This window comes from Drosophila kikkawai, chromosome 3L (assembly GCF_030179895.1).
Source record: "Drosophila kikkawai strain 14028-0561.14 chromosome 3L, DkikHiC1v2, whole genome shotgun sequence".
Taxonomy (NCBI): domain Eukaryota; kingdom Metazoa; phylum Arthropoda; class Insecta; order Diptera; family Drosophilidae; genus Drosophila; species Drosophila kikkawai.
The window spans coordinates 7,224,869-7,238,720 of record NC_091730.1 but is presented as its reverse complement, the minus strand read 5'-3'; the positions used below and the strand labels follow the sequence as shown (position 1 = coordinate 7,238,720).

Genomic DNA, 13,852 nt, shown 5'->3' with positions numbered 1-13,852 from the left:
AACTTAATAGCTCATTTAAATGAACACCATTATTTTTTTTCCAAGTTCCCTTAAAGTTAAAATTATGCCATTCAAAATCATATTAAAATCTGGGTTATATTTATAATTTTTTGTATCATATAAAAAGTAGGAATTTACTCTGCTCTGACTCATATTTAATTGCCTTTCTGTACAAATTGTTTTGACCATTATAATGACTTCAACCGAATACTAATTTCGCTTTCTTTATAATTATATTTTCTGAAAAAAAAAGTATACCATTCAAATTCAAATTAAAGTGAGGTTTTTTTTTCTATCTCTGCCTGAAATTTATTTGCAATTTTTTGTACAAATACTAATTTCGCTTTCTTCAATTTGTTTCTTTCTTTCAGGTAAGCACACAACTGGCCACCACAATGACCATATAGAGTACGTGATTCGGTATACAAAAAGAGGAGGCTGAAAGTTTAGAAAGAACCCGCGGCTTGGCCCCCTCTCCAGTTATGCGTATTAGCGGTAAAAAGAAGCAATAACAACAAACAAACAAACAAAGAGAAAAGAAGAACACAACAAACATAAACGATTTGGCCTTTTGTTAGAGGTAAATGACCAGGCCTGAAGTATAAGCCATCAAGTGGTTATGGATTCGGTTCGTACACCTTTTATTCTCTTCGTTTTAAGTGAATTTTTTCAACATGTTTGCCTTGAAAAAATACACGGCTTTTGTGAATGAGTTTTTGGGCGGCTATTTGGGTTACTTATTTTATATGCTAACTGCGGAAGAACAGCGAAGAAAGTGATATATAATCAAGATTTGGATAAGGAAAGTGATTTTGTGGGAGATTTGTGGGAGAAATTCACATGAATAAGTTGAAGAATTTGAATGAATCAGAAATAGGTGGATTTAAGCTTGACAGCGAAGTTTTCTTTAAACAACATGGAAAAAACGCGTAGTATTTTAAAGCAACTTAAAGCTGAACATAATATGAATGTTTCTTAACGTTTTAACTTACAAAGAAATGTTGCAATTAGTTGGTGAAGTTCGTTGGTGTACGTTGGTGTAAGAGTTCATTTGTTGTTGAACTATGTTGGTGAAAATATATAAATAGCGTATAAAGTTGTTGCTTAATAGGCTATAACAATAAAAGCATTGTTATAAATAATTATATTTTTAGCCCATACAAGATTATATACTATACTATTGAATATATTTAAAATTTAGATCTTTTATTGATAGACTTAAAAAAATAATATAAAATTGTGCTTATACGCAAATTTAAGCTCCACTTTATCAAACTTAAAACATTTAAATTCACCAAGTCTCAGCAAAAAATCCATCTAAAACTTTCCACCTGTTAAATGTCACCTTTTCCGCTCCTAAACCAAAAAAGAACACAAAAAAATAATGTTGCAAGCATCCGGCTGACCGTCCGCATATCATCGTATCACCCAACTAATGTCCGACTTCCCTTTGGTATCATGACCGAATCGTTACCGTAATGCCACCAACATTAATTTTGTCCCACAAAGTGTCCCAAAAAAAAAAAAAGAGGAACTGTAACTGGCCACGAAAAAAAAAAGCAGAGTAACTCATAAACGTGCATTAAAGACCAGATCATAGCCCGGCATTTAAACTCATTAGGGGTTCAACAAACCTTAACCAACGAGCCAAAGAACTGTTAAGGAGACCGGACCGAGGGCCTCGAAAAACTAGAACAATAAACTCGGCCAACAGCAGTACCTTCTTCTTGTAAAAAAATATAATAACCAAGTAACGAGCCGGGGGAGAAAAATGTAAAAAAAAATATTATTATTATTACGGCACTGGGCATTAAACTCAAATGCGTAATGCTGACCACTGCGGCTTATGACCGAGCGAAATGAAAAACTATGGTCTTCTAGAAACAAATTAGAACAAATTAACGTTGCCTCTGCGGTTGACACATTAAACGGATTCCAATTCCGCCTCTAATTCCGATTTCGATTCAGTTTCATCATCACGAATGCTGCCAGCAATGATGACAATTATGAGCACGTCTTTGGTCGGTGGCTCGAATTGGTTATGGAATGTTGCTGTGCCTGATGTTGGGATTATTCAATATTTTTCTTGACTCCAGCCGAATCATGTAATTGCCTTGTATGCATCGTGGTTTCTCTGGGTGCACAGGGAAAAATGTATAGAGCTTTTCACTAATTCAAAAAAGCAACAAATTATTTGTAACCAAAATTAGTTCACTATTAAGATCTTAATGCCACATTTAAGCTTTTAAATTACATTACAAAAGACATGTAAAGCTAAAATGAAATTATAAATATTATTTCCTGTGTGGCAGCTTCTTCTTTGCTACTATCTTTACGTGTGTATCTTTATCTTCATCGCAAAGCGGCAAGCCACAGCACCGCCTTTGTTTGCCGTTTGACAAGTTATGCGCAGAAAAAAAAAGCAGCGCAGAAACAAAAAATTGTAACACCGCCTAAGATGGATATCAGTTACGCATGCGCAGCTCAGAAGGCCGCCGCTTGGGGTCCAACTTTGGCCAGAAGAGAGCGGCCTAAATGTCTAGGCCAGATCAGGAATCCAGGAGATTCAAGGAGCAGCACAAAGCATGCTCGAATATGGGTTTATTGTATGGGAAATTTATGAGGTTCCATAAAGGATAATATATTAATTCAGTAAACCATGTTTTATGTTTGTTTAAAGAGGTCTTTACCTTATGTTATTTGACTTTCTAATTTCTAATAAAAGAAAATTTATTTAAAATTTCTAGACTACCTTTATTACTCCCAAGAGGTATTAAAAAAACATATTTTTAAATGTTTACAGTTCCCTAAATAACTAAAAACTTATACTTAATAGTTATATTAAAGCTTCAGCCTTTCCAAAGCCTCTTCCTGGATCTTTTTGCAATTTAGAACCCATTAAACAAACTTTAACCCATGACGTAATTTATATGCAACACATCCGTTAGACTATTCAGTTCCAGATATACACAAGAAAAAAAAACCAAATCGACAATCAAACTTTACGATTTATTGAACATTTTAATTACAACCTGCGGACATAAACAACTTGAAAGTGTTGAGAGTTTATGAGAGCTTGGGGCGGCCACTCAGAAAACACCGAAAAAAAGAGCCATAGACATCGAGGAAGTGGAAAAGGCCCCAGCTGGAGATCACAGAGGAGGGAACTTGAAAACTTGACTTTTACTGGGACTCTCTGGGATGCTGTGGCCATGCCGATGATGATGATAATTATCAATTGCCCGGTGCAAAGCGGAAAAAGCGTTGGGCAAACAAATAAATAATGGTAAACAAACAAACAAACGACTCTCGGGGCTGTGGATTTGCATGAGAAACCACAGTTAACAACGGCGGAACTCAAGTGAAATGTGTGTGTGCAAGTGTAAGATTTTCGGTAGCTTGTCGTGTCAAATAAAAGAAAAAGGTCCGAAAAAAAATGTAATAAAAAAGATACATGCTCCTACATCCGTGAGCGGTAGGCTGGCAAACTACTTGAAACTTCACGCTTTATAAATAACAATAAAAACAAACCTTGGGGCGCAGAACGAAAGTACTTGAACTCAAGGTAAAAATTTCGTTTTCACTTCGAGCATAAAATTAAATAACAAACAAATAACACAAACAGCAAACTGAGAAAAGTAAAACTTAAATAATGGCAACTAATTTTCTGTTCTTTCCCACTCAAAGTGGTAGGTGTGTTGTGAGACACTCACTCACTCCGAGTGTGAGACTTTCTCGTAATTAAATCAAATTTCGAAATGAAAATGAAATGAAAATTATTTATTAATTGCACAAAGAGTACGGGGGTGGTGGGAGGAAGGTTGAATCTCATGCAAATTTCCATTGAATCGAGCGAAAAGAGAGACAAGCTTTTGAGACTTGCCAAGTAGCCAAGCTAAGCTAAAGGCGGTGAAATTTTATGTCTCTGTAGTATTTTTATTTTATTTTTTTTCTTCGCTCTCTTGAATCTCTTTAAGCTGATTTGAATAACAAGTGGCCGGGCTTTCGCATCTGCGAGATATATAGATACAAGCTGCCGCCGCTGTCAGTTACATGCGTTTAGCTCTGGCTCCGCTGCCGTCGTCTCTCATTAAAAGTAAATTTCGAGATGCTGGCATAAATCAAGCCTCTAAACGGCAACTCACAGATACAAATATATATGCACCTAGCTATATGTATATATACAAATTCGCGGAGGATAAGCTCTCGCATGCCCCGAGGACTTGAAATCCGAGAAGTGCTGATGACTGCAGGACTTGTTTGCTAAGCTTGTTAGCCGGAAAAACAAAGTCAGGAAGCCAAAGCAGCAGGTTTGCTGTGAAGTGGCTGGGAAGAAAAATGTTGCAATTTGTTATTTACAAAATTGTTCAACACTAAATAGAGGCTAGTTTGGGTGATATTTTTTTTTTAAGCTTTGCCTTACCTATTCTTCTATTTGATTTATGGCAAGTATTTATTTTTAGTGGTTAAAACACTGGGAAAAGTTTTAGAAAGACAAGAATTTGAAGAATTCGATAGCATTTTCTTTTAATATATAAATCAGTTTTAAACAATCTAAATTTAGTCTTTGAGTATTTTATGTCAAACTTTATCAAAAGCTAACATTGGTTATCTTAATCTTCTTTGAATTTTTAATATTCATAAAACTATGAAAGCGATTTGTTAGGTTTTACATAATTAGCTATTTTAAATTGGCAAAAGATGGTTATCGCATCAATTAAGAAGCTAGCCAGTAGTTTTTTGGTGTGTTTTTAAGCTTTGATATTTATTTAAAATTAAAGGGAATATTTATTTATGGCTGAACGTAGGTAGATAGCTTAAAATAGGGTTTTAAATAGTTTTTTCATTAATTATTTGACTTTCTTTTTAGAAAAGACTAGTAAAAACTAACCATAAACCAAATGTAAAATGTTTATTACTTCTTACGATGTAAATTCCATTTCCATTTACTTTAAAATAGCTTGCATTTTTCCCCAAATACTTTCCCAATGATAATATAATCTTAATTACCCTCTTGGCAGATTTTCTCCCAACCTAAACCCTCGCAAATTTCACAACCATTTGAATATGCATGTGAATATATATTTGCCATCATAGTCATCTACCGAATTTCCCCCCCATCAATAGCTCATCAAGTGTCGGCTAATCAAGTGGCAATCATGGCCACCATCGAAACAAGTCAATAAGCCAGGCGCATTCATCAGTACACAAATCACGCATACGTCATGTTGCACAGGGTGCAAGTAAAGTTAGCTTTGCTGCCACTGCAATTTACTGTTTGTTGTTTGCCATTTGCCATTTATTGTTTGCCATTTTGATGTTGTTAGAGGCCAAAGAAACACACACACACCGAAATTTCAACATCACTTACCTTGGGCCAAGTCAAAAAGGTATTAGGCACCGAAAGAAAGAGTTGCATAAAAGGAAAACTTTAAGGATGGCTCTCTGCTAAAGCGCACCATTCTGCTAAAGGAAAATCAACGGAAATGTCACTTTCTTTTCAATCAAAACGCAATTCATGGCACTCCAAAAAGGCATAAAAAAAACTAAAAAAAAAAAAATGGAAAAAGAAAAACACCAAACACGAAGTGCAGAAAAAGAAACACAACCCGTGAAAGGTCGCGTCGAGATTCCGCCGACTCCGAACTGCAGTCCAAATTGCAGGAAGCTGGCAGTGGAGAACACGATTTTCAAGTGGCACTCGGAGTGGGTTCGGGAGGGGGGAGCAGGGAAAGTCCGGGAGGGAAGTATGCATCTCCTGCTAACTGCCACCGGCTGAACTTTAACCTGTGTGAAAAGCGGACAGCGTACGAGTACGAGTACGAGCAACAGTAACAGCAACAAAACGCTTTAATTTGCAATTCGTGGAAAATTCTTTTCGGCTTAGGGCCTAGTTAGGGCAGCGCTAACCTTCTTCATTCCCTTCCCATCTTCCCCTCTATAAGGGGAACATGGTAAATATTTAAAAATGTACTTAACCAAAGTGAAAGAGACAGGCCGCCGGCTGTGAGGAGGAGTGGAAACAAAAGCATTGGCGGCGACAGTTTGGACACTTGGACGGAAGCGACAACCAGCTGACGCCAAATAGGGTCTGCAGTTCGCTTTGGAGTTGAAGTCCAACGAAAAGCCAAAGTACAAGCGATAAAAAATTCAATAATAATGGTCAGGGTCAGTGTAAATCACTCTCAAAATAAGACAAAAAAAAAAGGAGCTGCCAGGCCAGGGGACCTCCTACCTGACAGTAGGTGGCTCTGACTCCGGCTGACTCCGACTTTGGCCCAACTCCAAGCTGAATGGCAAATGACTGACATGGGAAGTACCGTTTCTTTGGATCATGGCCCAGCAATTTGGCCTAAACCAAAGATGCTTTCAGTTCAATTATGTGCTAAGTAGGAAAGGGAATTGTTTGAGTTGGAGTTGCGATAGGAAAAGGAAAAGGGGTTCTCCAATGGAGGCGTGGAGGATGCAACAAAGTCGATCGATAAATTGACAGCCGAAAGGAAAGCTGCTGCAGGCTGCAGTTACAAGAGATATTGCAGATTCTAAAAAGGGAATAATGGGAAAGTGCTTGACCTTTAATAAAAAGCAAAACCAGAAAAATGTAGATAAATATAAATGCTAGGCTTATTATTCATACCTTCCTTCTTTATACTCCAATAAAATCATTCCCTTTACTTCCTAGTTGCTCCTGTGATTTCTAAGTATTTTTACGCCTTGATACACATGAATATAAAGTAGATTCTTATAAAATAATTAAATAAATAGCTTCCAAACTAGGTAAAAGTTGAAAGCTACCTTCCAATTGTTCCTAGTTCTCAAGCAAAATGTGCTAAAAAATGCAAACTATAAAACTTTTTCATAGCCAAATAAAAGGTGCCAGAAAGGGAGACTGAAAGTTGCAGGGACAGAGTATCCTGAGTTCCCCCCTTCAATGGATAAAAGTTTCCCGAATGAAAAACAACTTCAAGAGAAAACACTGGGAAATGGTCGCAGGAAGGAAGTGGCTGATGGGTTGAGTTGAGAAAATATAAAAAAAAATAAAAGGGAGATGGCTGGAAATTACAAGAACTAAGCTACCAACAAGTAAAAGTGCGTTTGGCAGTTTACCCGGTTACCCAGGGTTACCAGACACAAACACATATTATAAAAATACACTGGGAGAATGGGAGAATAGCATATGAAAAAAAAGTAAGGATTTTCTAATTTCACATTAGACTCAAACACTTAAGAAAATCCAGAAACTTAATTCATTCAAATTATTTTTAGGGTATAAATAAATCTATTAAATATTTTATTATTATATAATTATATTGTATTTTTTGCTGCGTAGATACTCGCACTCGTTCTGCACTCGGATCCCCTCCAAGTTGCATCAATTTCTTAATAACTTTGTTCCCCCTTTTCGTTCGACGGAAAAGGCGCGTTGCAACTCGCGGCGAGCCAAGCAATTTTGTGTGGCATTATGTGAGGGTCTCGTTTGCCATTAACCTGCTTTGGCCAAGGCAACACAACTCGACTCAACTCATCGCAACTTATTGCAACTCAACTGGACTCGAATCAACTCAAGTCGAGTCTACTTTGAATCCATAAAAGAAGTTCTCCCGCGACTCCTCATCTTTTGCTTCTGCTTTATTACACTTTAACCGTTTTCGCTTCTGCTTTGTTATTAAAAAATAAATTTAAAAAAAATTGAGAAGAATAGGGTTTAAAAAGTGGACATATTGAATACCCTTTTACCCATTTTAAAAGAAAGAGCGGGGAAAGGTTTGTTTAATAAAATTAAAAACGGATTGTTGGATCTGTAAAATCTTTTAGGATAAATATGTTAACTCCTGCTAGTTTTAATACTGCTTAAATCTCCTGTACTTAAGAAGATAATACTTTTTTTTATATATATTTCGCAAAGTTCTGCGAAATATTCAGAGTACCCTACAAGGAGAAAAGAAAACTTTTGGTAGGAGGCAATAAGTTGGAATGGGTTTGGTCTGGGCCAAGGATGGAACTAACAATCCCAGGGGGAACGGCGTCAATTTCGCACTTCATCCGTGCCAGAGCTGGCAGTAGACAAACAGCACTCTGCAACGCCTCGACAAGACAACGCTCCTCTGCGGAGCAAACATTTGCCCAGTGGTCAGGCTACGTCCGAGTATCCAGCAACTTTAATTGCTGGCCAAATAGTAGATGGCAGCGGGAAAAAGAAACCCTTTTGGCCACATCAATCAACAGAAGCTGGAACTCATCTCCCATCTATTCTTGTTACTTTTTTTTCTTGCAGAAAACGGCGACAGCGAAACCGACGAAATATCATTATTATCCACACAATCAGCACATATATCTGCTGCCCGAGTGCGCCATTCAGCAGGTCTGCAATGCCGTCTACGTAAGGCTCAACTACACCCAGCCATTGTGCGCCTGTCCGTCCAGGTGAGTTGCTAGATTGGAACGACCTACCCACTTGTCACTCCCCAGTGAGTTCTAATTAATCCTGCAAATCTAATCTCTGTCTCCTCTCTTCACAGATATCGTGATCCCTGCTCAGCCAGTCTCAACGAAGATGATCAGCATACCACAAAATTGGTTGGCGATAATAAGAAGAAGGTAAGTGAGCCTAGCCTAGACATAATGTTGTTCTTCCCAACCGAATTACTTAGATAATTGCTTTGGCCATGATTTGATTCTGGGCCACGACTTGAAGAGATCACTTGGGAACCGAAAGTGGAACTGCCGGAGTGCAGTTTGTAGATCATTTGTTAGATCACTCTCTCGGTATAATCATTAGTTCAATGGATAGTTGCAGGTTCCGCGGCGGCACGACTTTGGGTTTAGTCTGGGAAAACGAAACCACAAATATGATTTGATCTCTTTTTAAATGAATCAATGGATGATGGTATTTCAGAGGCATTGGTAATTTAATAAAGAAGATCCACGAACTTCATTTTCTGTATTTGTAATCAATTTCAAACAGCGGAAGAGAACTATTTTTTTGAGGAAGTAAATACCAGTTACATTTTTCGTATTAAATAATTAAAAGAGAAAATATTCCCATAGATTTATTGAAAGAAAGAAGAAAAGTGAAATTGTTTTGTGGGAAAATAATTTTAGAGCTAAACTTTAAAAGATAGTTTCCAAAAGATCCTTTAGGAAGTACCTTTGTTACTCAATTTCTGCATCATTTTTTAAGAAATACAAAATTATAAACCTCTAAATAAATAAATAAAATATTCCTTAGCATAATTTTATTAAAAAAATTTCGACTTTAAAATATTTAAAAATAATTATACTAAACTTGTTCTTATAAATCCTAAACCAGCAAACAATTAAAACTGAAGATACTACATCTTACCTACTCTATTCAAGAGAATCTCTATATAAACAAGGCAAAAATAAATACCTCTTAAATTCAACTCCCCAAATGGTCTGTAATTCAAATCAGTTAGTAAGAAAGATCAGTGGCATTTACAAAAAAAAAAAAAAAAAACACAACAGTTACTCCCCTTTAACCATGGCGAATTTCCCAAGGCGGTGTTGGGTTAATGAAAAACACGATGTCTGGAAGCCAGCAATATATCATTTGATCAGTTAAAGATCAGCCCCCTAGATGGAGGCATCGAAATTGAGACTCATTTGCCGGATGACTGACTTGTGAAATTGATTCCTTGGTCTACGCCACAGACTCTCACTTGAGGATTCGTTTTCCCAGCATTGCCGAAGGCACGACCATGATGATGGCCAGGTCATTAGGGAGATCACCTTGTGTGCGGTTTCCAATATTATTTGCTTTATTGCCTGGCCATGATCTGCTCCTTCGGCCCCTGTTTTCCACCGATATGCGTTCAGTACATTTAATTGAGTTATAAATGCCAACAGCCAAGCTGCTCTCTCGGACTTGAGGTCTTGAAATAAATTAAATAATAATAAAAAATCATTTCTAATGGCTTAATGGCCGGGCCAAGTGCTCTGCATGGCGTGTGAGTGTGTATAGAGTGTGGGCAGTGTCAGACATTGTCATAATTACACTTCACTTTACCGTTAAATGCAACACTTGCTGCTGCTGCTGCCACTGACGCTGCTGTCGTGGCTTCCGAGGCTTTTCTGCTATTTCTACTTTGCCGGAACTGTACAGCAAATTATTAAAATGCGTTTAGCTGGAAAACAAGAGCGGAGCAGTAGGAAAAACTGGAACAGCCGGGCGGACCACATTAACCTGAATGCCACTCAATGAAGCGAGCAAGTTAAAATAGAGGAGAGAAAAACAAAGTCAGAGCCCAAAGAGTAGCTGAGATTTCTTACCAATCGACTTGACATGCAAACGAGCGCCGCAAGAGTCAATCAAATTACGTTCGGCGAACAACAGTAGCCCGAGCTGTAAATCAGTTAAAGGACAATCAAGTTGGCCAATTGAAAGCGTAGCAAAAAGGCCAAACACCAGCTCAAGCCCAGGCCAGCTAAGTGTTCGGGTTTAGCCCTCGGTTATAAAAGTCTGGCAGATCTCCAAATCTCTCCCCTGGGCGGTGACTGCTCCTGTTTTTTTTTTTTACCTTTTTTTTTTAGCTCGTGCTAAGTGACAGCTACGTGTCCAGGCTCTGTCCATAGCGTTTAGCATGCCAGCTTTCAATTTAGAGTCATGATCGGAGTCATGAGACGGTGTCGGTGTCGGTGTCTAGTATCGGGATTTCGGGGTAACTTTCTTTCCTGCCCTGCGGGCCAAAGTGAATGTCTAATCGCTGGCAGAGAGAGACTAACTATTAAATATTAGACCACGTCTACCATGTCTAGACAGACTCTGCACTACAACAAAAAGTATTTACAGACTTTTTTAAGCAATTCATAAATCAGTTTTACTTTTCGGGCTTAATGGAAGCTTAAGGAAGACGCATAAAAGTTAAAAACCCCATAGAAAATGGGGTAATGGGGTAGTTGCAATATATTTTAAGGTTTATCAAAGAGAATATAATGGTTTATTATTTAAAAACCCTTGAAAAAGAAACCTTAAATTGATGAGCGATAATTACAAGTATGTAGTGTCCGTTTAAAGAAGTTTATCGGTGATGATCTTTCATCTTCGTTTTAAGATGGTTTAGAACATTTTCCTAAAGAAATCCTTCCATAAATATAGGTAGTTCTTTTCTAAACTATTTTCTTTTTTAAAACTTATTACTTGTAGACCGTAAAAACTCCTCTTACTTTTACTCTCTTTCCTACTTTTTCAACTTTAATTTTTCAATCCTATTTTTCCCATTCTCTTCCTAGGCCATCACGCTGGCCAAGACCTGTGAGGCCACCACGGAAATGCGAGAGTGCCGCTCACCCAAGGATTGGTCTCTGCTGGCGCTCCAGAATACACGAACTGGCAAGTCGCATTATCTGGTTATCTGCCGCTGTCCCGATCACTTCAAGATGGGTAAGTTTAAGTATAGAAAACAAGGAAAAATAGCAGTGAGCTTAAAATAACAATTGAAAAAGTGACCCAGAGAATGCTATAAAATATTAAACAATAAGGGTCCTTTACTATTTTATTTCAAACTTTTAAGCGCAAGTTTAATTGATTTTAAATCTGTGTCACTTCCAAACCCTTAACCCATTTCAAATCACAACATTTTCATTAAATTTTTACCATTTTCCAGAGGGACCCATGGCTCATGACCAACCCACCTATGCCAGTGTGCCCGGCATTCGAGTCTTTGGCATGATGTGCGTGAAGCCAGGCTACTCTGTGCGCAAACCCAGCACCCAGCCACCCAAGAGATACCAGCTGCAGAAGCCCTTCTATCGTCCCTCCATTGGAGGCGGTGGCGGAAGTGGCTCCCTGGGTGGCCAGAAGGATAGCTACGGTCGACCCATCTACGGCGGAAGTGGCTCTGTGGGCAGTTCAGCCATCAGTGCCAACTATCAGCCGCAGGATCAGAGCTTCCAAAATGGCGGCAGCAGTTCGTATCAATACCTAAACCGACCGGAGAGCAGCCCCAGCAGCCACAGCTCCGCCAACTTCCGGCCGGATCAGTTCTCGATCAACAATTTCCCGGGCAGCAATTATGGACGCAACAACGAGAGACGCGGCGACCTGCCGCCAATCGAGGCAATTTCAAGTGGATCGGGAACCGGTACTGAGGAGCAACCGGGCAGCAGTACTCCCGCGGGCGAGGAGGAGGCCAGGACCACACTGCAGGTGGAACAGGTAGAGACAGAACCAGCGGCTGCAGCGCTTCCTGTGGCGGCGGAACACACCAATGCGGCGGAGGAGGCACCGCTCGAGAGCCGAGCCAAGAGATCGCTCTCCGAAACGGAAGACTACGAGCCGGAGTTTCCCTGGGATCGCGTCATCGAGTTCCAGCAGAGCATCATATGGGACTAAGAGGGTTCCGGGAATAAACCAAGCAACCAATCCTAGTAGATACAATTTCAATAGCACAAGGCGATTTCCGGCGACCGACTAGAAACTGTGCAAACAAACATAAAAAAACAACTGTGACTGAAGTGAGGACGAGAAGATGAAACGGATGAAAATGGCTTCGAAAAAGCATAACGTTCACGTCACGTAACGTCTAGCGTAGCGTAACGTAATTAGCGGCTAAGCTTTTCTTAATTTAAAACAATTTTTAGGCATTTCCCTTGGCATTTCTCCACCCGAACCCTCTCTCTTAATTTATATATTTATACATACATGTATTTATTTACAAAACATTTACGAATTAATTAAACAATTACACGTGCCCGGGCACAGTCACACTAATTGTTTAATTAATTTGTTTTGCATTTAAGCGTAAACAAGGCCTCAACTTTTCTTTAAAATAATGTTTAACGAATTAAACGAATAGTTTAGGTGCAAAACTGGAAACTATTTTAGAAAAAACAAAGGAAACAAGTAAACGAAAAGAGAAAAAATAATTTAAAAACAAAAAACCAACACCGAAATTATTTAAACTAAATTTAGTTGCTTATTTATGTTTAGACCTAAGCTGCATTTACTAGTAGTTAAATAAAATACTATTTTAAAAATAATTTTTAATCAAGAGCAATATTTTTTGCGGATTAAGAAGGTAAAGTATAATAAAACTAAATTAAAAACTTAGTTTTTTAGAAAATTCCAAGCTGAATTAAGAACGGAATAAATTCAGATTTTTCGTCTCGATGAAAATTACTTGGAAAAGATTTATACCGAAAAATATATCAGCTTTCAATATAATATTTATATATTTTATATCATTTTTGTTCCAACTCACCCAACATTTCCGCATTAACCACAATATTACAGCTGTACATGGGAGTAACCAATCTCTGCGGTTGATTCTGAAAAGCCTGACGACACACTTCTTTGGCAGCAGTCAAGACTTGTCCTAAAAATAAATTCAAATTACTTTTAAAAAATATTTAAAACTCGAATATATTAATACCCACCCGAAAAGGGACCCCTGGCATTCAAATCCTCTCCCTCCGACTGAATGGACCACTCGAGAACGGCAAAGCACACGCCCTGCATGGGCTCCTCGCATAGTGGACCTGCTCCCGAAGTCAATTGAAAGCCATTCACCAAGGAACTATTAAAATCCTTGCGAGGATCACTAGCAGAACGAATTTCCGTATCCGAAGCCTTGGCATGGCTTGACCAAAAGTCCGGTTGCTCATAGTCACTCAGGTTGAGCAGAATATTGGTGCCACAATTTCGAGGACCCAGAGCCCAGACTCGATCCACAAGCTCTGCAGGGGAGAGAGAACTCAAGCCGAACAGCTGGAGATCCTGGAGAGCATCAATCAGCTTCAGCTTAATGGAGGCCAGCAGTGTTGTCCACTTCTCCGAGAGCAGTTGGTTCCGGGGAATTGCAGATAGTTCCTATCAGAAAATATATATTATTAA

At 38.6% G+C, this 13,852-nt stretch overlaps 2 protein-coding genes across 2 annotated transcripts in view; one reads left to right on the top strand and one right to left on the bottom strand.

Annotated features, from left to right (window-relative positions):
* The window catches only part of dsx-c73A (doublesex cognate 73A), a 29,353-nt gene extending 16,409 nt beyond the window's left edge, over positions 1-12,944 (top strand). The window contains exons 2-5 of the mRNA XM_017162293.2: positions 8,276-8,424; positions 8,520-8,598; positions 11,251-11,401; positions 11,625-12,944. Of these exons, the coding sequence (XP_017017782.1) occupies positions 8,276-8,424; positions 8,520-8,598; positions 11,251-11,401; positions 11,625-12,352 (1,107 nt within the window). The 3' untranslated portion in view covers positions 12,353-12,944. The remainder of the gene's footprint in view (positions 1-8,275; positions 8,425-8,519; positions 8,599-11,250; positions 11,402-11,624) is intronic.
* The window catches only part of LOC108071523 (elongation factor-like GTPase 1), a 74,305-nt gene that overhangs the window by 58,118 nt on the left and 2,335 nt on the right, over positions 1-13,852 (bottom strand). The window contains exons 2-3 of the mRNA XM_017162292.3: positions 13,396-13,828; positions 13,221-13,334 (exon numbers count right to left, since the gene is read on the bottom strand). Of these exons, the coding sequence (XP_017017781.1) occupies positions 13,221-13,334; positions 13,396-13,828 (547 nt within the window). The remainder of the gene's footprint in view (positions 1-13,220; positions 13,335-13,395; positions 13,829-13,852) is intronic.